This window comes from Sorex araneus, chromosome 1 (assembly GCF_027595985.1).
Source record: "Sorex araneus isolate mSorAra2 chromosome 1, mSorAra2.pri, whole genome shotgun sequence".
NCBI classification, from domain to species: domain Eukaryota; kingdom Metazoa; phylum Chordata; class Mammalia; order Eulipotyphla; family Soricidae; genus Sorex; species Sorex araneus.
The window spans coordinates 29,212,916-29,240,083 of record NC_073302.1 but is presented as its reverse complement, the minus strand read 5'-3'; the positions used below and the strand labels follow the sequence as shown (position 1 = coordinate 29,240,083).

At 39.6% G+C, this 27,168-nt stretch overlaps 1 protein-coding gene across 1 annotated transcript in view; it reads left to right on the top strand.

Annotated features, from left to right (window-relative positions):
- SLC44A1 (solute carrier family 44 member 1) overlaps positions 1-26,617 on the top strand; it is a 166,922-nt gene extending 140,305 nt beyond the window's left edge. The window contains exons 13-16 of the mRNA XM_055125977.1: positions 4,292-4,429; positions 13,630-13,866; positions 15,533-15,613; positions 18,816-26,617. Coding sequence (XP_054981952.1) covers positions 4,292-4,429; positions 13,630-13,866; positions 15,533-15,613; positions 18,816-18,839 — 480 coding nt within the window. The 3' untranslated portion in view covers positions 18,840-26,617. The remainder of the gene's footprint in view (positions 1-4,291; positions 4,430-13,629; positions 13,867-15,532; positions 15,614-18,815) is intronic.
- Positions 26,618-27,168: the final 551 nt, after the last annotated feature.

Here is a 27,168-nt window from a genome sequence, read left to right as displayed (position 1 = left end):
TGATCCTTAGTCTAAAAATTGTAGAATGGAATGAAATTTCAAGGTTTGATTTTATGTCCTCTCCATCCCACATTCAAAATAAGAAGAGGTTGCTTTTAATTACCTTTTCCATTAATTATGATTAATATACAGAGTTGCACATATCCTATTCCCTTTTTCCTACCTAGCTTTTCCCTATTGCGTGGCTTTGTGTTTAAAAGATTTTAAACTTTTAAGAGAATTTCTAGGTCATTAATAAGTATAGGAAAGAAGGTATGAAAATGTGGCAACTGTGCTCTGGAACAGATGACCAAGCATGCCTGGGTTACCTATATGGTCATACTTCTGCCCTATTATAATTTAATATAATAATATAATTGCTTGCAGATAAGCAGTATTCCCTTACTATGTCACATAAAAAATGTTAAGTGTCCATGTGGACTAATAGGCATCTCTTGAAATAGATTGTTGTGTGGTGATCCTATTATCTGGGAGTTGAGTCGTCCTAAGACTCCATCCTGCCTGAGCAGATATTCGGCTCCAGCTGGGTATTAATCTGGAAGGCTGTCTAAGAAGATGAAACCTATGAAAATCAGCTCAGTAGTCTACAGAAAGCTGTGAGGACAGTTAATAAGGAGAGCCACAAAGGACTTGAGAATTTCTTTTTTTTTTTTTTTAATTTATTTATTTTTAATTAGAGAATCACCGTGAGGGTACAGTTACAGATTTATACACTTTTGTGCTTATACTTCCCTCATACAAAGTTTGGAACCCATCCCTTCACCAGTGCCCATTCTCCACCACCCGTAAACCCAGTGTCCCTCCCACCCTCCCCAATCCCATCTCCCCCCCACCCCACCCTGCCACTGTGGCAAGGCATTCCCTTCTGTTTTCTCTCTCTAATTAGCTGTTGTGGTTTGCAATAAAGGTGTTGAGTGGCCGCTGTGCTCAGTCTCTAGCCCTCATTCAGCCTGCAACTCCCTTCCCCCACATGGCCTTCGACTACAATGTAGTTGGTGATCGCTTCTCTGAGTTGACCTTTCCCCGGAACGTGAGGCCAGCCTCGAAGCCATGGAGGACTTGAGAATTTCTTGAGAAACTTATGCAGGGGTCCTCGTAGTAGTTTCAGAAACGGAAATAAACTGGCCTACAGTGATTGGTAGCGTGTTTTCTTTCCCAAAGAGGACATCTGAACATTTATGTGTTTTTCTGCCGTGGGAGTGGGAGAAAGGACTTATAAAATACCTAGAAACGTCTTTCTGTCAGTTGAATTCAGAGGAGTTGCACAGATCTGTAAGAATCTTGTCCAAAAACTTTATTTCTCAGAGCATGTTCTACCTTATAACAGAGAGTGATAAAAAGAAATCTATATTGCCTCCTTTAATGTCTAGAGATGAATAGATTCCTCTTAAAGAAAATGGACAGGGAGAGGCAACCAGGGGAGAGTGGAGGAAGAATTTTCAAACAGACTTCTGAAAATTAATGTGTATGATTTAAGACACTGGTCAATTTTTCTTTTTGGGTCATAACCCCAGTGATGCACAAGGGTTACTCCTGGCAGTGCTCAGGGGACCATATGGGATGCTGGGAATCGAACCCGCGTTGGCCGTGTGCAAGGCAAATACCCTACCCGCTGTACTATTGCTCTAGCCCCGACACTGGTTAATTTTTAAAAAAATTTTTTAGTCTAGGGGCCACACCCAGTAGCTCTCTGGGTTTGATCCTGACTCTGCACTCAGGGATCACTCCTGGTGGGGCTTGGGGGACCATAGGGGGTGCCAGGGATCGAACACAGGTCAATTGCTTGCAAGACAAGTGCCTTGCCTACTGTACTAGTTCTCCAGTCTCATAATATAGTTTATTTAAATGTATCATCATACCCCTGATTTTAAATACTGAAAGTGCTTTTTGTTTGGTTGGTTTTGGTTTTTTGAACCACTTAGCAGTGCTTCAGGGGACCATGCGATTAAGCCAGACTTTCAGGCATGCAAAGTGTATACTCCACCCCTTGAGCTATCAATATTTCTCTGGCCCCGATGTTCTTTTTTTTTTCCTTTTAAACTTCAGGAAAACCCTTATAACCAACAACGGTGGATAATTTACTTCTAAAAAACTTTTATCAAATAACTGGTTCGTTAGTATCTTCTCCATTGTCTCAGGTGAAATAAAGTATTTCTCATCAGTTAGGTTATATTTTAGATAACTGACAGCATTTCTCGGTTACTGAAATAGAGCTCTGTGGTGAAAGATTCTGAAAGACCGGAAGCTATGGGGGACGGGACTGAAAGACTTGAAATGAGATGTGGTTTGTTTCAAGTGGGGTAGGAGGTAGGTTCCACGGACCCTGTGAGGTTGCTATTGATCCTTGGCAGCATTTTAGAACAGGAGTCAGCAGAGTTTTTCTGTAAACGGATAGAAAGTAAATATTTTTGACCTGTAGTCTGTCATAGTCGCTCAGCCCTGCCATCGGGTAGGTGGATCTTGTGGAATGCGCATCCGTCAAGGCCCAACCCCAGAACCCAAGAGAGCGTCAGTCCCACTCAGATGGAGAGATTAAGGAAGTACTTTCCTCCAAGGGGAATTGTGGCTTTGCTCCCAGAAGGGAGAGATATAAAACGTTTGGCATGAAAGCCCTGGCCTGCTACAGTAGCTCTGAGAATTGACGGCCTGGGGAAAAGCCACACAGAGGAGATGGTAGATGTCAGAGATAGAACAGCAAAGCCGTCTGATGCCTTTGCTTTTCCGTCATCATGGAATGGCACAAGTGTGTCACTGTGATGCACGCAGTGAGGAACCTGCGACTTCAGGCCAAGGGTAAAGTAGATTTGATTTACTAGACGGTGGGAATGTTCGAAGATGTTCATGGGTGTTGGGGAAAGATTTGTGTTATAATATCAGTGTTTGCAAAGAACCATAAAAACTGCCAGACTGGGAGATAACTCAAGGGGCTGGAGTACACACGCCATTTGTCTGGGAGCCTCAGGTTCAATCCCTGTTATTGACTGTTCCCATGAGCTGGCTGGAACAACCTCTGAGCACTGTGCCCAGAGTAGCTGCTGAGCATTTAGTATGCACCCCCAAAAACAAAACACAAAGAGTCTTCTTTATTGAAATATCCTTCACCATATCAGTATTTTTAAATGCTTTATATATTTTTTTTCTTGTTGAGTCAGGGGTTACTCCTGGCTCTGCACTCAGGAATTAGTCCTGGCGGTGCTCAGGGGACCATATGGGATGCTGGGACCCAGGTCAGCTGTGTGCAAGGCAAACACCCTACCCACTGTACTGTCCTCCAGCCCCCAGTTTTGTATTTTCTTATGATTAATCTGTACCTCTCCAAAGATAACAGGTTTGAAATATTTTGCAAGCTATGATTTAACTATAAAACTAAAAAAGCTATTTTATTCAACTATAAAACTAAGCTCTCAGAAGTGACATCTTATAGCCTACTTCTCCCTCTGGGAGAACCCGGCAAGCTACCGAGAGTTTCCTGCCCACATGGGAGAGCCTTGAAAAATCCCCATGGTGTATTCATATGCCAAAACCAGTAACAATGATGGGTCTCGTTCCCCTGACACTGAAAGGGCCTCTAATGGCCATTGGGAGGGACGAGTAGGGAGAGGCTTCTAGAATCTCAGGGCTAGGATGAATGTATATGTTACTGAGACCACTCAAGAAATTCAAGAATCAATGGAATGATGATGATGATGATGATGATGATGATGATGATGATGATGATGATGATTTAACTACTTGAAACATATTTTGTTTTGATTTTGGAGGAGGGTGTTTTAATTTGGGGTGTCACACCTGGTGGTACTCAGAACTTATTTCTGGCCCTATGCTCGGGGATCACTCCTGGCAGAGCTCTGGGAACCATAATGTGCCCGGGATTGAACCAGGGTTGGCCACATGCAAGTCAAATGCTTCTACTTCTACTTCTGTCATCCCGTTGCTCATCAGTTTATTCGAGCGGGCACCAGTAACGTCTCTCATTGAGAGACTTATTGTTACTGTTTTTGGCATATCCAATATGCACGGGTAGCTTGCCAGGCTCTGCCGCTTGGGCTCGATACTCTCGGTAGCTTGCCGGGCTCTCCGAGAGGGGCAGAGGAATTGAACTCGGGTCGGCTGCGTGAAAGGTGAATGCCCAACCGCTGTGCTATCGCTCCAGCCCCCAAGTCAACTGCTATATATCATTTTTTATCTCTCCAATCCCTGCTTGATTTATATGTTAACAAAGTGTGATATGTCTGTTTATTATGTTTATTACATAACTCACATAAATTAAAATATTCTTGCTGTTGTCCAGAATGCATACACAGCCACAGCTATCAACAGCACCAACTTCTGCACCTCTGCAAAGGACGCCTTCGTCATCCTCGTGGAGAATGCTTTGCGAGTGGCCGCCATCAACACAGTGGGCGATTTCATGTTATTCCTGGGCAAGGTGAGACCGCGTCTGTTATCTAAGACACAGTAAATTTTTGCATATACACATATTTGCTCTTTAATTTTACACATATCTTGACTTACCAAAAAAAAAAACCTAAAAGAGCACTCTGTGATTTAATATGTAGTAAACCCTTACAAAACTTTTCATATGTGTCAGGTACTGTTCTGAAAACATTCTTCTATGCACATTTAATCACAAGTTTGTAAAGAAAATTTTACTTCTTGTTTCATTCTGCTCGGGGACCTCACGCGGCAGTGCTTTCGGGACTATTGTCAGCTTGGTGGGGATTGTCCAGTGCCAGGCTTGAAACGGGGGCTCCTGCATGCAAAGTGGGGGCTCTGGTCTCCCCTCAGCTCTACAAAGTGCCGTTACCATCCTCACTGTACAGAGAAAACAGAGGGACGGGGTGATTTTGCTGCTTGCCCATGTTTCTCATTTCATATTTCCACCGTCAAGAGCGAACAAATTGGGCCCCTGAGATAATTCCGCAGTGGAGCATCACCTGGCATACACGCGCCCATGAACTCCGTCCCCAGCTGCACCCCAGCTGCCCCCGTGTGCTTGGGAGCACCAGTGCCACAGGGAAGCGGGTGCAAGTACCACGACCAAAGGAAAGAAACGCAGTGCAGGGAGAGAACTCACGGGGCTGGGTGGATGCTGTTGCATGCCGGACCCCTGGGGGATTTCCCCGACTCTGCTTGGCCCCCCAAGCCTCTGGCCAGGAACAGTCCCTGTGTGCTGTTGGGTATGATCCAAACTGCAACACCACCATCTCCTGCCCCCCCCAAAAAAAGGGAAGGGAAAGGAGAAAAAGGAAAAAATAAGCAATGTCTAGTGGCTGGGACTACTCCAGGAGCCTGACCTGGACTGAAATCTTAGCTCTGTCACTACTAGTGTGTGACCTCGGGTCGGATTCCTAACTGGTCAGTGCCTCTGTTTCCTCATGTATAAAACCAAGATGACGGCTGTGTCAAACCCTGTGATCCTTAGCTCTTCTTAGCTAGAGGTAGTAGCCAATCTGTTCTTCTAAACTACTTCCCTGACACTACATGATCCCCTCAAAAGTACCGCCAAATGTGACCCATGACCATTGAGCCAGGAGTAGCTCCAGAGCACTGCCAGGTGTGGCATCAAAGCAAAATGGATAAGGAGCTGGAGAGAAAAATCAGTGGGCAGGATACTTCCTTGCATGTGGCCAACATGGGTTTGATTCCCTGCACCACATATGGTCCCCGGGGCCCCACCAGAAGTGATTCCTGAGTACAGAGCCAGGAGTAAGACCTGAGCACTGCTGGGTGTGGCCCCCAAACCAAAATAATCAATAGAACTTCTTTACGTTAAGTGTGAGGAATCTAGAATGGTTAGTGCCTATATGAAATCTGAGGTGTTGCTTGACACATTGGGAGTTCTGGATGAACATTAGTTATACTTGATGTAGCCCTTTAAAACAGCTCAAGGGATGAGGCTTAAATTATCCTGAGAAGTGCCTGAGAAGTGGTAATTTATTCTTTATTATTCAAACCTGCAAGATAAAAAATTAAAAATAAGTAAAATAAAACCTGCAAAATAATAACAACAGAGTTAGATTTCATTGTGTTTGTATTTTAAACCACAAAACAATCAGGAATTTTAAATTAAAGAAAAAGTCCTGTCACTATAGTAACAGATAACTTGGTCTTATATATATATTCCCTCCCAGCATTTTTCATGTGCTTATATTTCTGTGGAGTAGCAGTCATGGCGTGACTATTTCGTTGTTCTTGTATTTCATGTTATGTGCATTTTTCACATTGTTATGATGATCTTCGTAATTACGAATTATCATGATGATCAGCATCCCATCAGTGTTATTCTAAACATTCTCTTACTGCTTGAACACTTGCGTCATTCCAGCACTTTGTTGTAACAATGTTTTTGTTAGGTTTAAGTGCTAGAAATTCAAACCAGAACCTTATACTGCATCTTACTATGAACTTCATCCTAACTCTCCTTAAACATTGGGGACATTCTTGGTATGTTTTTGTTTTTAGAATTTTCACACACACACACACACACTCCACCCCAGCCCACCCCACCAGTCCCCACCAGTCCCCACCACCACCTCAGGGGAGTTCTCAGCCAGCCAGGCTTGTGTTTCAGTGCTTTGATCAGAGGATGCTGTGCACGTGCTGCTAAGGCTTTATGCTACCCCAACACTAGATACTCTCCCCCTAGCACTAAGTATCGCCAAGCCTTGGTGGCTGCCAGCTCCAATGGTGAGTCCTCAAAAAAAAAAAAAAAAAGCACAGCCAACAAAAATTTGAGAACAGTTTTAATTGTTAAGAGAAAGAGAAAGACAGACAGGGGGGGCAGAGAGATAGTATAGCATTTGCCTTGCATGCGGCTGACCCACACATTTTGATCCCTGCCACCCCATATAGTCCCCCTGAGCACTGCCAGGAGTAGTGATATCTGAGCACAGAGCCAGAAGTAAGCCCTGAGCACTATAATATGTGACCCTAAAAAAAAAAGAGAGAGAGAGAAAGAAAGAATCGGTTAAAGAAGTGATGCACAACAGTTGGATAACTTTGTCTTTAAAACACTTTAAGGAAAACGTTTACAATACAATACAAAGTGAAGGGAAGGATTACAAACTGACTTTCTTCAAGATTGTAAATTCTTCACTGACTAGCATATAACTAGTACCATGATCACCCCATTGCATATTACCAGTAGGTAGTCCATAAGTGTTTCTTTAAATGTGTGAAAAGATATATGTTATTAACCTAAAAAGAGTATTTTGAGGATCTGGAAGTAGTGCAGGGGGCGAGCAGAGCCTGGTTTTGGCTGCTGGTTCTCATGGTTCTCCAAGCATGGCCAGGAGCCATGCATGAGGTGGGAGAAGTCCCCGAGCGCCTCCATGTCTGGTTCAAAAGAAAAAAGAAAAAAAAAACTAAAAGGGAGGGATAAAGGAATATTTTGACAGGCCATTCATTAGACTATAGGGGAAGATAAAAATTGTAAAGCTTTCTGTTTTGTCTATTTTTTCCACTGCATGGCCAAATTGGGTGAGGGAAATCTTGAAATCTTATTTTGACTCTGAAAAGACATCATTCTTAATACTTTTAGGTATTTTCAGTCAATTTCTCAATTTCCCTCCTTCCTTCCCTCTCTCCCCTTGTTCATTTTCTCCCTCCCTCTTCCCTCCTGTCTCACACATCAATACTTACTCCCTGAAAATAGGCTGGAATCCTTGAGGTAGAATGAATGAGTTGGTATGGCTATTAATGTGAATTATTGAATCACTTTCCACCCTAATACATTTTGAGTGATAGATTTATAATAGTAAACATTTTTTGACTAAGAAATCAAAAAATTTAATTAGGGGGAAAAAAGAGGATCTGGGGGCTGGAGCAATAGCACAGCAGGTAGGGCGTTTGCCTTGCACGCGGCCGACCCGGGTTCGATTCCCAGCATCCCCTATGGTCCCCTGAGCACTGCCAGGAGTAATTCCTGAGTGCATGAGCCAGGAGTAACCCCTGTGCATCGCCAGGTGTGACCCCCTCCCCCCCAAAAAAAGAGTATCTGGATTTCAAACATACTAAGACAGATATCTCTTAGTTTCTCTTTTCTTCATCTCCTTTTTTTTAATGTAGTTCCGGAGGGAGAGTGGTCGTACAGGGCTTGCAGTGCTTGTCTTGTGTGCAGCAGCCCTGTTTGACCTGTGGCAGCGAATGGTCCCCAGAGGATGCTGTGAATCATCCTCAAGCCCTAAGCCAGTTGTAACCCCTGAGAACTGCCGGCAACTCCTTCCAACCCAAGTATCATTCTGAGGGACAGAAAAGCAGCAATGATCTAAGTGCATACCTGGCATGCAGGAGTCCTGGGTTCCATCCTTGAAGGGCCACTGAGAACAGCCTTCAAGCACAAAATGGCAGTGGCTTCCTGAGCCACTGCTGGACAGGGGCCCTCCAGAAAATAAACTTAAGTACAATGTAGTTCTGACCATAGAACACTGAATACATTTGAGAGGATTTTCTTTTATTATAGTTAAATACAGAAATAGTTTCTGACCATTTAGTTCATTGTGAGTAAAATCAAACAAATAGGTCAGGATTGAATTACTGGTGCAGTTAACACTTTAGATGAATTGAGACAATTGTGCTGAATAGAAAACTAATCCTAATATAGTAAATAGTGGCAGAATCTCCTGCCCCCACACTAGGCTGTCTTCACTGGACAGGGGCAGGTTGAGTTTCCCTCCCTGCCCCAAGTAGAGCCCCGGCAGCTAAAAACCTCCAGAACCCAGCCACAGCCATGCTCAAGGCCACTCTCCACTCTCTCGGACAAGCCTCACCCATGAAACTGACAGAGGTATGTGGGACCCATGGCTGAGATCTCCAAGCCTGCTCAAACCGGAACTGGGCCTCCTCCACTCAGGTCCCTCATTTTCCAGTAGCTTGGAAACCGCCCACAAACCACCCCCAGCACCATGTAATCTCATCAACAGCCAAGATCTAGAGACTATAAAACAAAGCTCCTGGAAAAGAGCGGTGCAGAATCTCGCATGGCAGAGCTTGGCAAGCTACCCGTGGCATATTCAATATGCCAAAAACTGTAATGATAATAGGCCTCATTCCACAGACCCTGAACGAGACAGTGATGAATGAGATGTTACTGGTGCCCACTCGAGCAAATCGATGAGTAAAGGGACAACAGTGATACAGTGATAGTAAATAGTGCATGGTTGCATTTATATAATATCCTTCAGTAACAGTATTGTGAAAGTGGGAAACAACTTTTTTGGCCACCAAGTTAGAGGTGGCCTTGAAGGGAAATACGAGTAGCTATTATAGCTATTAAAGTTCAGGTTTCTGAGTGTCAGGGATGTGACCCAGTGGTTCAGTGCCTGCTTTGCACATATGAGGTCCTGGATTCAATCTCCATTACTGCCAAACGAAAAGTTAAAGTAATCTGTTATTTGGGTTTTCTTTGTTTGTTTTTTTCTGGATTCCATATTGATATCACTATTGTGGTGTTAGACTGTAGATTTTGTAAGATGTTGGTTTACATTCACAATTACCTTAAAACGTAAAATTTATTATTTAAAGTCCTGAGACTGAAAAGATGAGTAGAAGCATCTGATTTTGAAGTACGTACATGTGACAACGTTTAATTAAGACTGTTTGAATAAAACAGACACAGAAATCAATGGGATAAAATCAAAATCCTAGAAATCAATCCACATACTTATCATTATTTAATCTATGATGGAGTATTCAAGACCATACAATGGGGAAAGGAAAGTTTTTTCAATGAAAAGAGATTTGATCAACAGTTCAGGTACATACAAAAGAATGAAACTACATCTCTAATTCCTTTTGAAAAATTATTCAAGTGCATTAGAGACCTGGATGTCAAACCCCAAACCATAAAGTCCATAGAAGACTTCATAGAGATGAAACATTGCAAAACATGTTTCTGATGTCTTTGGGGACTCAGCCACAATCACAAAAGAAAGGGGAAGCAGAGAGAAACAATTGAAACTATGTTGAATTTTAAAACTTTTGTACAGCAAAAGAAAATATAGGTGGACTACAGAATTGTAAAAGATATTTGCATGTAATATATCTATAATAGGTGACAGGTAAAGACCTCACACAACTCATCAACAACAGAAAATAACCATCCTATTCTTAAAATGGACAGAAGATTTTAATAGATACTTCCCTGAAGAAAACAGTCACATTACCAGCAAGCACCTGTTCTTGTTTTGTTTGGGGTTAACTGTCTGAGGGCTTACTCCTAGCTCAGTGCTTAGGGATCACTCCTGGCTATGCTGGGTGCTGTCTTTTTCTTCTCACCAATAAACATCTGAAAAGATGCTCACCATCACTAAGTATCAGGGATATGCACATCAAAGCAGCAATCAATTACTACCTCATACCTGTAAAAATGGTTGACATCAAAAGAACAAGTGTTGGATGTGGAGAAACCAGAAGCCATAGGTACCACTGGGAAGCACTTTGGTACAGTCATTTTGGGAAACTGGTGTTTCTCATGAGCCTGAAAAAAGAGCTTTCAGATGACCCCAACTCCTACTTTTGGATATCTCTCTGAAGAATATGAAGACATTAACACTACAACTTATGTCCACTCCAGTGTTTATTGTAGCATTATTTATGCCAACTTAAATATGGAAATAAAGTACCTATGAACAGATGTATATGGTGTGGTACATAGATACTATGGAATATTACACAGCGATGTAAAGACAAACTTTTGCTGTTCACAAAAACATAGGAGGAATTTGAGATCATCAAAGGAAAAAGATAAGCATTGGATGCTTTCACCCATGTATACAGTAGAAGGATATAAAGTTGATAAGTAGACACGATAAGCCAATGGATAATGACAACAGAACTAAGACCACCTGGAGAGAAGTGGATGGGGAGGGAGAAAAGATGGAGAAGGGTCTAAAGAAAAGGTGTTAGACCTTACATGTAAATAAACAGCAGAATTAAAAACAAAATAAAAATAAACAACAGTGTCATAGATTCTATTTCTGTGAGTTCTCCATTGGTCTCGTGGAGTGTTAAATGAGATGTGGAAGGGACCTTGGCTTCTCTAGAGTCTTGGTCAGCCTGTGTTCTTTGGTCTATGGGATCTTCGAAGGTAAAAGTAAAAATTTATAAACACCTAAACCTTCTGGAGTTTTTGGAGGTAGAGTGGGGACACGTTTGGTTCGGTGCCCTGGAATCATGCCTGGTGGTGCTCAGAGCACCATATGTGGTGCCCGGGATTAACCTGAGAGCTCTTTACCCACTAAAACGGCCCCATTTAAACATTTTTAAGTAAATACAATACATAATATCACTTTGTTGGAGGTATAGTAACTTTGTACACCAAAAACATTAACATTTTTGTAACTAACCTCAAATATAAATAAAATAGTTAAATGATGTGCATGCTGTAAGTACACTCAGTAAGACCATCAAAATTAAACCCAAATCCCAAGTTCCTCTGCTTCTGTGTAAAATGTTATTCCTCTACTTAATTTTTCTAAAACTGTGCTTCCATTGATAGTTTATTTGACTTTGATCAATAAAAATTAGAATATGAATTTTTTTATTTATATGTGCTATTTTGTGGTTAAAATTCCATGAGTGTAAGGATATCATCAACGTAAGATTTGTGGTGAAAGGAAGAAGGCATAGAAAAAGAAAAATAGAGAAAGGAAAGAAAAAGAAGAATGAGAGGGAGGGAAGAGCAGAAGGTACAAAGAGGAGAGGAAGGGAGCAAAAAGAAAATAAACAATTGTCAAGCTATGGGTTAATCAGAATACTTGTTTCAGCAAACAGGATGTTTGTTCTCTTGGGTCTATTTTAAAGGTGCAAACAGACTCAGAAAGGTTAAATGAACTTGCATATACTCATCTAAGAAGTACTAATTCCTTGATTTAAAGGAACATTTCTCTGACTCCAAAACAATTCCTTCCTACTTCACTGGCTTATATGCATCTTGTAAGAAGACACTCTTCCAGTGTGTCACTAATAATTTATCTCTTAGAACAGAAGTTTAAACCTTTTAAATTATGTACCCTAGGACAAAAATGTTGAGCCCATTTATTTGTGATTTATTCCTAACCTTTACTAATATATGCATTATAGGTAATAATATAAAATGACATTTAAATGTGTTAGAAATAGAAAACCCAAGTGATTCTTCTGAACATTTCTCAGGCAGATGCATTGTACCATGAAAGGCCTTGCTGTACACCAGTATTTCATACAGGCAGGGCCTGTATCACAATCACTGATCTTTATCTACCCAGTCAGCCTGAGCAGGTTGGCTCTATCGCCACTGAGCATGTTTCCAAATCTATAAAATGAGGATGACACCATTTGCTGTAAACCATCAACAGAACTATGAAAAGAGGAAATAAAATGTATGGAAGGAACCCCCAATTTTCTAAAAATATATATGCGCTGCATATGAGGTGATAGAACATCAGAGTAGGTGATTCATGATCAGTAAAGTGGCCCCTTAGCAAAATGGCTCTTTCTTTCCTTACCGTACGGGGTCTCAGAGTATACCTCTTTCTTTCCAGATAACCCAAATCGAAACTTCATGAAAGATCATTTTAAGTTTGCCACCCATTCTAAGTGACGTAAGAAACCAAAGAGAGAGGGATGTTGCAGAATTATTTATGTCTGTAGACAATACGTCTCTAGCTATAAGATAGTGTTTAAGTAAAATTTAAGTCACTCATTAGTTGAAATTATATTACTGAGGAAGTACTTAGGAAATATTTATGATGATACTATAAATATTAATGAAGCTTTTAATGATTTGTTTATGTAATATTATTTCATATAAGTAAAGATGCTTATAAAAAAAAAGTAGCAATACTCTAAAATGTTGATCATTTTCTTCTGAGTGCTGAGTTTGTATAATTTTTTTTCCTCTAAAATAAAACATAGATTTATCTGCAGAAAGTTCTGTGAGTGCTAAAGAAGTGAAGTTTGAGGGAGCAAGTGTAACATTTGGGAAACCTGATTGTTTTTTAAAAAACATTACAGACATTTAAAAGATTAAGTTTTATGGGCCAGAGCAATAGTATAGCGGGCAGGGCACATGCCTGGCATTCCTTCAACCCAGGTTCAATCGCCAACATCCCATCTCATCCCCCGAGCACCACCAGGGGTCCAGGAGTAACCCCTGAGCAATACCAGGTGTACCTCCCCATACACTTCAAAAAAAAATGCCTAAAAATAAATAAAGATGAGATTTGTATTTACATCACTTAACAGACATGTATACTTTTATAGATCAATTTATATGAATTCTACTTCATAATTTGAATCGAAATAGAATTATATAGCACAGCGGCAGGGCATTTGCCTTGCATGTGTCCGACCCGGGTTCAATTCCTCCGCCCCTCTTGGAGAGCCTGGCAAGCTACTGAGAGTATCCCGCCCGCTCGGCAGAGCCGGGCAAGCTACCCATGGTGTAGTTGATATGCCAAAAACAGTAACAAGTCTCAAGATGGAGACGTTACTGGTGCCCACTCGAGCAAATCGATGAGCAATGGGATGACAGTGACAGCGACAGTGTTCTAGATGAGTAGAATGTTTTTGTCTGCCATGAAGATGCCCAAAGAGTGCTTTTTAGCAGGAGGGTGCTGACTGTGCTCTCTGTTCTCTTTGCTTCAGGTGCTGATAGTCTGCAGCACAGGATTGGCTGGGATTATGCTGCTCAACTACCAACAGGATTACACAGTCTGGGTGCTGCCTCTGATCATCGTCTGCCTCTTTGCGTTCCTAGTCGCTCATTGCTTCTTGTCCATTTACGAAATGGTAGTGGATGTGTTGTTCTTGTGTTTTGCCATTGATACAAAATACAATGATGGGAGTCCCGGCAGAGAATTCTATATGGATAAGGTGCTGATGGTAAGTACTTCAGGTGCCTCGCTGCTCTTGAGATAACAGTACTAGCCAAGATGCTTTGCAAATATTTTCTACATTTAATTTCCATTAGCTGTAGCCGAGTAATCTGGAATTGGTTTGTTGCTTTTGTTTTTGTTTTTAATGAGCTTAATCTTGAAAAAAGTTGGGAAAGAAGGCCCTTGGGGCATAAAAAGACTATTTCAAGTCAATTTAGTGAGAACATTAATAATCATGAGTCCATACTTTTTGATATTGTGGGTCCCGTCTCTGTCGTTTAATGAATTTAAATCATTTTCAGTCTGTTTTGTTTGGCGGCCACACCTGGCTGTGCTTGGGGCTACTCCCAGCTGGGTAGCCTGGGTCAGTGCTGGTGGTGCTCAGACACCATGCTGTGTTGCTGACCAGACCTGGGCCTCCCACTTGCAAAGCACGCACTCCAGTCATTTGGGCCATTGCCCCAGCACTGAAGGAAGTTTTTAAACCTCACTTTTAAACCTGGAGTTGTAACATTGAACCATTGGTATTAACTTTGTGGGGGGGAGTGAGCACCAGCTAGTGAGGGCCGAGCAGGACGCCGGGCTTACTCACGGCTCTGCTCTGGGATCACTACCAACAGTGCTTGTGGCCCCACATACTGGGGATCGGACGCAGGTTAGCTGCGTGCAAGGCAAGCAAGCGCCCTGTCCTCTCTACGATTATTTCAACCCGACATTTTTTTAAAAGCAATTTTTTAAAATATAAAATGCACTTTTAAAATGGACTGGAGCGATAGCACAGCCGGTAGGGCGTTTGCCTTGCACGCGGCCAACCTGGGTTCAATTCCTCCGTCCCTCTCCGAGAGCCCGGCAAGCTACCGAGAATATCCCGCCCAAAAGGCAGAGCCTGGCAAGCCACCCATGGCATATTCGATATATCAAAAACAGTAACAACAAGTCTCACAATGGAGATGTTACTGGTGCCTGCTCAAGCAAATCGATAAATGGGACGACAGTGCTACAGTGCTACTTTTAAAATATGTGTGTATGTATATATATATATGTATATATTATATTGGTAAAAATGTAAGTTTTCTGTGCTTAGCAATATTAATGCTTTCTTTTTCCCTTCTAGAATTGTTTTATATAATTCGGGGGGAACCATACCTGGTGGTGCTCAGACCTTACTCCTGGCTCTTCATTCAGGGATCATTTCTGGCAGGACTTGGGGGACCATCTGTTTGGGGCCAGAGATCCAACTTGGGTCCTCATGGCAAATGCCTTACCCACTTTACTATCATTCTGGCCCCATTCTAGGGTTATTTTAAAGAGGTGACTTATGGAGTAAAATGTTCCTGTTTTATTTAACCTTGATACAGAGAAAATCAAAATAAAACAGGATTCTAGGTATGTGAAAGTAGTCTTTCATTTAAGAAGTATTTTCTCTCCCAGATAGACTATTATCTCTTTGAGACTGGCGGAGATTGTCAGAATAAATGAATGGGGGAAAATTAGATCAGCAGACCATAGTCTAGCTGCACAAATTCAGCCTCTCCAATGGGTGATAGGATCGTTGAAGTGTGTTTTCGGACCAGCCACTTAAGATTGAGTCCAAAATGTCAATGTCCTTGAGAGTCTCCCCACTTGAATCTGAGAAGATTCAAGCCTTGCTGTGTTTCGGTTCTGTCTTGCAGGAGTTCGTGGAAAACAGTAGGAAAGCAATGAAAGAAGCTGGTAAGGGCGGCGTTGCTGATGCCAGGGAGCTAAAGCCGATGGTAGGTGGAGACGAGGAGGTGGCCGCCTTCCAAGAATTTCACTTTCACTTCCTCTCTCTCTCTGTCCTCACTGACTGTGCTTCTTCAGGAGAAGCTTTTGCGATCTGTATCACACAGGACGTGCTGCTCTTTCTGTTTGTGTGTTTGCCCATCACCTGGACTGCAGAGTTCTTGTCACAACTGAGACCACCTTCTGTAAACGTACGCTGAAAGGAACACAATCTTCCTCCATGCGCCTGCAGGCTCGGGGCTGTCTCTGTCCCTGTGGGGAAATTGCTCCCAATTGTTTCCTTTTTAACTGTCAGTATTTCTGTTTTCCATCAGACTGGTACACTCAAACTGACAGTCCAGTTTTTAATCCTGCTAAGCAGGTGATAATAACAGTTCCTTTCAACTTACTAAAATTTATATTTCTCCCCCCCCCTTAAATATTGATTTGTTTATGTTGCTGTCTTTCCTCCATTCACTCTGACTTTTTTCTGCTGCTGCATGAATTGTCCTTTCTTTGTTTAAACTTTTTTTTTCAGTCGTAAACAAGGCTGTTTCCATCAACACCCACATTCCATTATTAAGACAACCTGACCTTCTCCAGCTTCAGCTTAGTTTGCTCATATATCTCCACTCCACTTTGACATGAAAAATGGAACTAAGTGTTAATTAGGGTAGGGATTGCTTAAGAAAATCCCAGATTTCTCTTCCCATGCATATTCTCATTGCTACATAATGGTAGCTATCTCTAGAAGGTATCTGTTAAATATAATACTGCCTTAGTTTATGATGTATTATTTCTTAAATAGATGGTTTCTTTCAAAATTCCATATAAATGCTTAATCCTTAAACGGTTCATTTTAAATGTGCCCTTTGATTGCATGTAATATCCAAATGTGTAAGGTAAGGATTCGCCTTCTTTCATATTCAGTAAACTGTTCCATTTATGGGTCTTCAACTTAATGAATACATAGTATAAAGCAAGCCCATTTAAGTATCTTAAGAGTAAAAGAACTGAGTTCTTTTAAAGAGAGGAGAAAGATTCATAGTTAACTAAAATCAAGGCCGTGGCAAAGTGTTTATTCTCTTTCCTCTGTAACTTCTCTTTCCAGTAGTTACTAGAATCAATAACTACTTTGGCGTTGTTCTTAATAGCATTATTGTTTATAAAGCCAAAACTTGGGGTCAGAAAGGCAGTACAGGGATTAAGACTCTTGCCTTCCTTGTACATGTGAAACACCCTGGTTTGATCTCTGCCCCACATGGTCCCCTGAGCACCTCTCAGAGCAACCCCCAAACCAGGAGTCGCCTCACACACTATAGGGTGAGGCCAGAAATCCCCCTCAAAGCAAATTTAAGTCAAAACTTCAGTGGAGAGATTCCAGAAGCACAGACTAGCCAAGTCCAGGAGTGTCCAGATAGCTCTTAATTTTAGTTGTGATCAGCAGAGCTAGGTTGGAGAAGGGGCACTTAGCAACCATCTGCCCATCAGGTTCCTCCCTTTCCCACCCCCCTGCCCTGTGTATCTTACTAAGAGGGACAACAGTGAGGAACCACCAAACTCATGGTGACAGGGAAAAGGAAGGAAGGCATCCTTTATGCCACAGCGCTGTTGTTCTAATTGTTTAGGAAATAAACTTCCAGGCCTAAAGTACATGATGAGAAACACAAAATATTAAACCATTAACCAGCCTCGTTGCTCTTTATTTTAAACCACCTTTTCTCCTCTTTTTCACATATCTAGTCATTGAAACTTCCATTAGATTATTATTCACTAGTAAACATCTGAAGCAAAGTTGAAACGTTTGGAGGTTTAAGATTAGCTGGTTAGACCATGACCTGGTATGTTTCTGTTATTTAGTGCAAGTTAAGTGAGTTGCAGTAGACCATAGTGCAAATACACCTTCCCTTAAATGTAAATCTCTAATTCATAGGTAATACCACTAGGAGATTTGCTCAGGTCTTGTGACATTTTATCAAAAGACAGATAGATTCTATTAAAAATCTGTCATTTTCCCCCTAATATTACTTTCATTTAAAATTAATGTCCCTTCCCTCTCTAACAATGCATTAAAATTTCATTCAGATGCTTTTATTTTAGGTCATTCATCAGTTCATTGCTTGCAGATTAATGGGGAAAATCTTAGCTGTGTCCCTAAAATATCTTTCATGTTTCATATCAAATACATTGCTCTGGTTCTTTGGACATACATCACAGCATTGGATCCCTAAGAATGATGTTTTTAATGGTCTAATACAAAAAAAAAAAAACCTAGGAGCTGTTTCTCACAGGATAATTAGAGCTCATCAATTCTTCTTTCTCAGTCTGCATGAGAAGGGACCCTAAATACCATCATCTTGTATGTATCCCTAAAGAATATCCCTACTAAATTTTTTCCCTAGTAAAATTGAAAACTGGTAGAATTTAGGATCACTTATTTGTCATTTCTTGTTCTAATTCACGTTCTTCGCTTAGATGAAAGTTCTATGAATGAGCATCATACCTGTTTTTTCATATCTATAGACACACTGCTCTTTGAGTTTATTATCTGTCTTCTTCTGTATGATATATTTTAATTTAGAATTTATATATTTTAAGCTATAAAATAATATTTAGGAACCCAGGGTTTTAAATTTCCTTTTCCAAGGTATTGTTAAATAAATTAGAAGTACTTGTAATTTTCCTTTTCGGTGTTCTTTTTTTTTCCTTGACCTTAGCATCTGGAATGAAACCTAGGGCCTCACTCATGTAAGGCAGCTGAAATACTGCTGAGCTAGATCTCTGATCCAACGGTTGTGGGGTTTTCCCCTCTTATTAAAAAATAATCTCAAAGTTAAGGAAAGTTAAATTTTGTGAGGTCTTACTCTAAATCTTTAAAAATGATTCTAAGATAAATGTGATGTAGGAGTTTAAGCAAGAGACTTTCTACCCATCGTCTTGCTATTGTGCAAGGGGGAACGTCAGAGAAAAGAGAGGGGGAGATGTGGGTATTCTAACAATGCAGGAAGTACTCTGCCTGTCTGGCAGATGCTCAGGAGGAAGTGTAACTTTCAGCTTTTATAGCATTTCTAGCTACTGGAATACAGGCTCAGGAAAGCTAACTCCATTTTGCCTTGTTGTTATTGTGACCATCTGTATATTTGTAACATTATTCATGCTCTCCTTTTAATCGTCAATGTCTAAGATTATACTCTGTATGACTTTGTTTTCTAGGCTTCGGGAACAAGTTCTGCTTGAACGTAGCCGACCGTTACGGAACCCATTGACATTCCAAAACAATATATACACATAGCTATGTATTGATGTGTGTGGGTGTGTGTATATATGTATATGTATGTGTGTATATATATATACCTATGTGTGTATATATATATACACACACACATAATCAGCCAAAATCAGAGAAAAGGAACAGGGATTTAATACCTTTTTTATGCTTATTTTTGTCAAACATGTACTCCTTTCATACGGGTGGCTTTTACAAGGCAACTGCCTGTCACTTAATGTTTTCAATTGTAATTGTCTTAATGGAAATGTTAAGATTCATATCTGATTAACATTTTTAATAACAGAGGAAATTTTAACTTTAGTTATTTAAATTAGGTAAAATTATTGTACTGAATGCTCTGTCTAAAGTTTTCTGGGGTGATTACCCTGGTGTGTGCATAAAATCAAGAACTTATTTAACTGATGCATAAGTCCTAGTAGACAAGACTAGGCATATGCTTTCAGAAAAATAAGGAATTACTCCAATCACTTCTCCCCAATCAAAAAAAAAAGCCATGTCATTTTACTTTTAGGAACTTATAAGCAGACCCAATATGGGTATTTTCATAATCATGCATTTGTCAGCCAACGTTAAAAAGTAACCAACTCCTCAGGTATTTGTAGTTTACCCTAATGCTTCTATAAGAGAGTCCGTAAGAAAAGGAAGGGTAGATAATCTTTCTTATGCAAACTTTTCTTATCTTTTGTCTTTTCATTTTGACGTTAGTAACATACTCCACACATTGGTGTGCCTGAGTTGAAAGGAAGCTGGGGCACCCAGCAAGATGTAGCCTTTGAGTTTTTTGTGTATTGATTTGCAGTTTAAATAATGCTGGGAGAAATAAAGAAGGGAGAGAAACATGAACAAAAGCATTGCAAATTTGGTGCTTGGGCTTTTGCTTCTGAGGAATTTCAGTGACTTAGAGCTAACTGGCCATTTTATTCAAATGCTTGCTATAAAAATCTGAAAATATACTAGCAGGTGCTCCTCTCCTTGCAATTCATTGAGTATCCAGAATCCTACAATATTTAGCTGAAGAATTGGTTAATGTCTTGATCCTCAAGTGTTGAATGTTCTTTTTGTTTGGGGATGGGTTTGGGGTTTGTTTTGTTTTTTTATTCTTGAAGCTTACCAGATATGAATGGCTAATATTCCATTGTTCTGCTTATTGTAATGGTGAATGCTTTAAGAAAAAAAAGTGTAATTTGCTAAGAATAATTCATGATCTGTTTATGCGATAACTCCTTTTTGTTACAATTTTTTTAAAAAAAGCTATTTTTGTTAATGTAAAGTAAATATTTCAGAGCAAATTTTTTAAACTTATTGCACTAAATACAGGCTCTGTAAAAAAAATAAATAAATAAAAAGCCTCAGCATTTTATCATTCCATGGAAGGAGAATCTTTTGAAAGAAAGCATTGCCTCCTACTAGAACGGGATAGTGAATGAGACCGGTATTATAAAAATTCATCCAGTTAATGTCATAGGGCTTTAGCTTGATTAGCAGCCATTGGCTAATGTGCTTCCTTTCAAAGGGTTGAACCTTTAAATTGCTGCAAAATGTAAATTGTACTTTTTTTTTTGAAAGTATCCGTGTCTTTTATCTAGCTAGGTTAAAATTTACTGAACACCTTGGTTTCTTTTCAAAGCTCATGTAATATTTCTGATTTTTCAGAATATTTGCAATAAGAATCTGGCTTTTCAAAGGAAAAAAAATCAATAAGAGTTCATGTCTTGACAAAATCTGGGAAGTCAACATTGTGAGAGTAGTTATTCTCAAACAATAATTCTCCAAAAACGATTAACATCTAACATCTAATATCACCAGACAGTATCATGATCCTCTTTTATAAAAATCATTTGAAAATGAATATAATTATGTAACTAACAGTTATCCAAATAGATGAGAGAGCAAATCATGTAAAACAATTATGAATACCTTCTGTGAGTAGTCGTGTACGTTTTGGACATTAAGAATCACTGGGAATTAAATTTAGGATTGGCAAAGGTCTGGAAGATGGGTATCAAACAGAAGACATTCCAGGAGCTAGCTATTTTAGGAATTGTCCCTCCCCAGGGACCTGATGGAAGTCTTGAATTTGGAAAGTAGGTTCTGCTCACTCGGACACCCAACATCATGGACTCATGGCTGCTCCCTGTTCCATTTGCTCGCAATCTCAGCTATTTGGAAGCCACCAGGAATGCTTTCTAATTATCATTTGCAACTAGAACTGTAATCAGAAAGAAATTTTGTATTTTTGTATAACTTGACTGTGTGCCATTTTATATAACAGGTCCTGTTTTACAAATAAATTTTGTTTTACTAACTTGTGTTTAGAAATTATGATCTATGTGTAACCTGTCATTTAAGTTCCAGATTAACTGCCAGGCTGTTTTCCCTAAGTCAAATTGTGTGCCATCTAGGTAGATATATGCAAATCTGTACGGGCACACAGCGATACTTTGATATATAGAATCTCCACTCTCATGGGCTTCCTTTCTTGATTTTATGAAACATCACAGTTTTTTTAGCACTATTTCAATGGCTCGAGGTTATATTTGAGTACTCTTTCTGCCTCTTCCAATTCATCCTTCAGCAAGCTATGGGCTGCCTTATTGCTATCTGCTCACCTCCTCCATCTTCTGCCCAAGTGAGACGAATAGATAAAGGACAAAAATTATCTGTGAAATGTGGTTGCCTGAATAATTTTATAAACCATTGACCTTTGTGATTTTAAAAAGAACAACAACGTTTTTCTGGAGGGAGGTAGGGGATCTTCAGAATTGCATTCAGGACTTGTATCTCCAGAGTTCTGGTTAATGTCCTCTCTTGTAAGTGGCATCACTCTTATCTAAGTGTATCATGGTGTCAGCCATTGGCTAATTCTCTGGTGCATCGTTTAGACTTTCTAGGCACCCATCAAAAGCATAAACTCTGACATAAGATAATATAGAAGGGAAAAGATTGGATATTTCAGTATAAATCCAAGAGACCTATCTTCTCTGGGAGGCATACCGGTGCAATAGCAGTTTAAAAAATTAGAAATTTATCTAGGGCACTGAGATTGTATAATCGTGCATAAACGAGAACTTCAAGCATGGTGTTCCTCTAACCCATTTAATACTGTGTTTAATGTTTAAGGTAAGGTTTTTATCCTATACTTTAGTGTAATTCTTAAGTTACTATAATTTAAGTAGCTTAACTGTTGGTCCCCAAGCTTTTCCCAGAATGATTGAAGAGAAGACACTGAATTTCTTTAAAGACTGTGCTAGAAATAAGTTTTTCTTCATAGACATGTTCCCTTACTCTTACCTCCCCCACCTTTTTTTTTTTTTTCCTCCAAAATGGGCGTTAGGCTATTGAGTCTAAATATCACTGATAGGGGTATCTGCCAAGGGTTTTCTTGCTTTTCTAGGACAGTTTCAGGATTTTGTGAGACTGCACTTCATCCTAATCTGTGTAAAGCAAGTTCTTAATTTCTCCCACTCTGTTCTCAAAACAGCTGCCAGTTGCAGGCACCAAACATTTGTGAGACCATATTAGCAGTATCTGCAGGGCTTCAACCATTTTTCCCATGTACCACTACTAATAAAGTCAATTTCAGGATGTTTCCTACCTGCGAAGTGTAATGCTGGGATCAGTTCTAAAACAAGAGCTGCCAGTTAAGGTTACATGCACATTTTGTTTTCTTTTTGGTCACTAATTTCACCTGCATATTTCAAGTTTCCAATATAAATTTCTAGTCTTTTATAGGCTCTGAGAAGTTTCCTTTAGAAACATCTTTAAGCTTTCACCTTTCAATAAGTAAGTTCTCTATTGCTTTTTTTGCCACATTTTTAAAAATCCGCCAAGCCTGGAGGCTTATCACTGCACCTGCCACAGTTAATTTCTTTATTCTTTCCACATATTCCATCTGACAGATAGGGATGCATTATAATGGTTTGCCTCGAGTTGTTGAGTGTGATCCGTGAATATATATTGAGGAATTATGGGTTCATAAGTAAATGCATAAAGCAGAGACTTGTGTATTATATATTCACAACATAGAATGCCTTTGCTTGAAGTACATATTCATATATCTTTGTGTACAAAAGAATGCATGTTAGCTCTTTTGAAAAGCAGGCACTATTCATGTACAGTGACTGCTTTGAGAATTAGCTCATCTCTGTCTAATGGCACATGGCCCAAATTTTGAAAACGCAGGACCTTTGAATGTACCAAGAGAAAATCCTAAGCTCTAAAACTTTAAAAATCAAAACATAAAAAGATAACCACATTACCTACATTTATAAACTTTAAAAATGAAACATCTTTTTTTCTTACTCAGCTTTTATAAATTTGAACCAAACTGCTTTTGGCTTTAAAGAAAAAAATTTACTCCAAGGTTAAAATTGTTCAAAATACCTTTCAAAGAGAAAACTCCAATACAAACTTTTAAACTTGGTAATTCCTGTGAAAAACATTCTTTTAAATGGAAAATATAATATCCTTCTTTGTCCCCATCACTTTTATTTTTATATGTGTAAAATGTGACAAATAATATTTTAGACTCAATATTGAATGAATAGTCATCACTTTTGTAAATTACATCAATAGAATTCAAATTTGATATTTTCTAAAGGAATTCACTAATAAATCTCTGAAAACAAATATGAAATTCTTAGGAACCAACATATTAGGCTATTTTATTCAGTTTTGAAAGTTTTACAACTTAAATTTTTATTTCCTGAGAAATAAACATGCTATGCGAGGGAGTTTGGAATAATCTAGAATAATTAGTTTACTCATGGTTTTGTCATGTTTAGCTAGACATGAAATATATTATAATTTCCAAATGTTTTGGAAATTTTTCATTTTTAATTTGCTAAGACCTCCATTTAATATTTGATATTCAAAGGCAAGTTCTTTACCCTCTGAAGGAAACACAGGCCCTTCTGAGAAGCTTAAGAACGGAGTGGACTAACTCTAATTCCCATAGTTTATTTGTGTACATTAAAATGCTAAAAGAAAAACTAAATAAAATGCTATCAGAATTTCTGGGTCCTATCCTTCAGGGCCCAATGAGCTCAGTTAAAAGATGCTGTAAAGTTGGTTTGAGCATGTGTTTTGAGAGAAAGTAATGATTAGTCAGCTATTGTTGATACTTTTCATCTGGAGTCCTTTTGGCCTGGAAATCAGAGGATTTAGTCTCAGGCTTGGAAATAAAATATTAAGATGGTCCATGATGAATCTTCAAGACAGATTACTCTCCCTTGGAATGTGTCCTGGGTTAATCTTGGCAAAGTATCCAGTTATTTCTGATAGACAAGAAAATCCAGTAAGTGAATTGTCTAACTACCAGAACATTTGATTCTTTGTATTTAGCTCAGTTCTGACATAAGTGACATAGTTTGTAGGTCTTTGTTTTAAAACTTTTATCAGTCACCATGATCAAGAATCATTGGAGAGGATGTTAGCAAAGTTCACGGTCTTCAGTTTACCAAAGTAAGTTGGTAGAAAGCGGTAGTAGATGTTAGGGAGAGAGATATCGTAGTTATTTTTTCCTTCCTGCAGAAGGCAGGGAGGTGATTTTGCTTAGATGTTTCCAGTCACCTGCTGGAGCAGGCTGGAACCCTGATCCACTGAGACTGCTTCCACTCCCCACCTCTACCCAATTTTTTTAGAGAAACAGGTGGATTTCTTTATGGCTGTTCGTACTGTTAAGTAAGGCTGTTGGCATCTATCTGAAAGGCACTATGACCCCTTGGAAAAATACAGGCAAAAATCCTTAAAGAAACTTGAAGTTCTAAGATTTGGTATCGGTGGATTGTGAGTTATAGTCAGATAGCAAACCATTAACTATATTTTCAAGCCGAAGAAAACAATGAAAATTTCATACCTGGCTGGTGAAGAAAGGGAACAAGTCAGCTCCCTGCCTTACCCCACAATCCCAGAAGAGTTTAAATGAACCCTGCACAGTTGTAAACGAAGAAGCCACAGATGGGAGTCCCTGTATAAGAGAAGGAAAAGAGAGTCAGTAAGTATGTACATTTGCTAAATGACACCCTCCACTTCTCTTTCTCATGGAAGTGTGTGACTTAACAAGGAATGCCTTAACCTTCACATATGAATCTGACCCTGCCGGCTAGGAAAATAGTTTGAGTTACTTTTAAAGAAATATAGGATGAATCAGTCCATAGGAGGAAAAGTCAGCATTTAAAAAAAAAGAAAAGAAAAATTTGAGGGATTAACAGGACAGAAGTGAAGCAACATTTCAGGAGCCTTTCCTCCTGACACAAGTAGATGGCATTCTCTTGGTTTTCCATGAGATGGGAAGGCCAGGATTTCTCCTTATAAATTGCATTAACTATCTCACAAAAGCGAGGCAATGATAGGGCAACCGTGGGGTTCATGATTTGAGACACAGACTATTCGGAAACTTTTCCTCATCCTCCATGTTCCCCGCCCTCTGCTCAGAACTTTCCAGTCTCTTGTTTCTACTAGTTTTGATTTTCAGAGGGGAAAGTCCCTGAGGGAACCAGAGGGAAACCTGACAAGGAAAGTTCCCTTTCTTCTGTGTTGGCTCTGTTGTATTTTTGAATTTCTTGATTTCTTTCCTCCAAGGAAAGGCTTCTTGGGAGCTCCCTAATAAAAAGAAATTTCAAGTTTACTCTCAAAATATTCTTGACCACTGATTGCACTTGGGATAGATCTTGTACCCAATCAAGTTGTTCAGTGGATTGTTAGCTGATTTTTCTCATAGGAGGAATGGGAAAAAAAAAAGTTTACAACATAAAAGACTCGGGGGAGGGGGGAAGTGGAGGGCAATTTAAAAAAATGACACGGGCTCTGGAAAAACAACCAAAGACAAAAGCATATCTCTGACAACCAAAGGTCCAGCTTTAAGTACTGGCTGGCACAGCCTTCTGAACTCCTTAAGTACAAAACAGCTCCTTGAATAAGGCAGCCAATTGTCAAAATCAGCCAGTGCCCTAGGGATCTCCAACCAGGGTCAGGCCCTGCCCAGTGGAGCGGGTGATATGAAAACGCCCATCAGTGTATCTCGATTTCTCGCTGCTCTGTGATACAGCATGAGAATGTGTCGTGCTGCATATTTCTCAACCTAATGCCTTTTTTAAGTCGTTTTCTTTTTGTCCCCCCCCACCACCACCATTTGCATCCTATTTCATAGCCTGAAAATCAATTTTTTTAGTTGTCTCTTTCCATTGCCCATTACAAACTGTCGGATCGCAGTCAAGCCTTCCATGAATGCTGTTGTTTGGGATCTTTTACCTTAATGTCATTTTGAATTGTTCCTTATCACAATGTCGCCAGACTGTTGTCAGCTGGGGAAATAAACAAGTAGGTGCTTGAACATGCCCCCCAGACACAGTTGTGGCCCAAGTATTTGTGGCTGTCATTAGTGACACAGTGCAGACTTGACAAACAGCGTTATGCTCTCAGAGGACTTTAAACATATGTATATTAAGCAATTAACTTCTGGAGTTATCGGATCTTGCTGGGAAATTAACTTCCAAGAGCTCTGAATGGGATGGAATTCCATCTGGCTTCAGAGTACAATGAGCCTGTATGAAATGGAGCTTGGAAATGTTTTACTTGTGCAGAAATATGGACTATAAAAAAAAAGTGCTGATCTAATGCTAATTTTTCTCTGTGTACTGACTCAGTTGCCAGAATTATAATGAAAACTGTATTTTAGTCTAACAAATGTATAGAATTTTTTATGTAATAAATAAAATTTTATAGGAAAGAATGTCATTGTCTGCTGTGTCCATAACACTTTTCCCCCACCCTGGTAGTGAGTAGTTTAAGAGAGGGAGAAAAAAAAAAATCTCAGCTCTTAGTTGAGATTTTCATAATGGAAGCATGATTAACAAGAGAAGAACTGACAAAAATTAACACGTAGACCTCATGTGTACATGGGAGTAATTCCATAGAGAATGAGTTACTCGGCAAGGTGGTTTGAATTTGTGTTAAAATGTCATCTTACAGGGAAAGGAGAGGAAGAGGTGTAGGCCCCTTATGGGAGAGTAATTTTTATGAAAATAAAATGAAAAAAATGAAAATGAAAAATGAATGGGCCCTGAGAAGAATAGATGGGTGTGATAGCTTGTGAGAAAGTTTGCTGCTAACCTGTGATGCTTAATTGATCATTTTTGATAAATATTTGATAAATATTTCAGAGAAGGGGATTTGTGACAACTGAATTCCTCTTAGATCTGTCGGTAGAGAATAAAGGAGAATTAAGAGAAAACATTCATTCAAGTGACTCCTCCTAAAAATAGTATATCCCCAAAT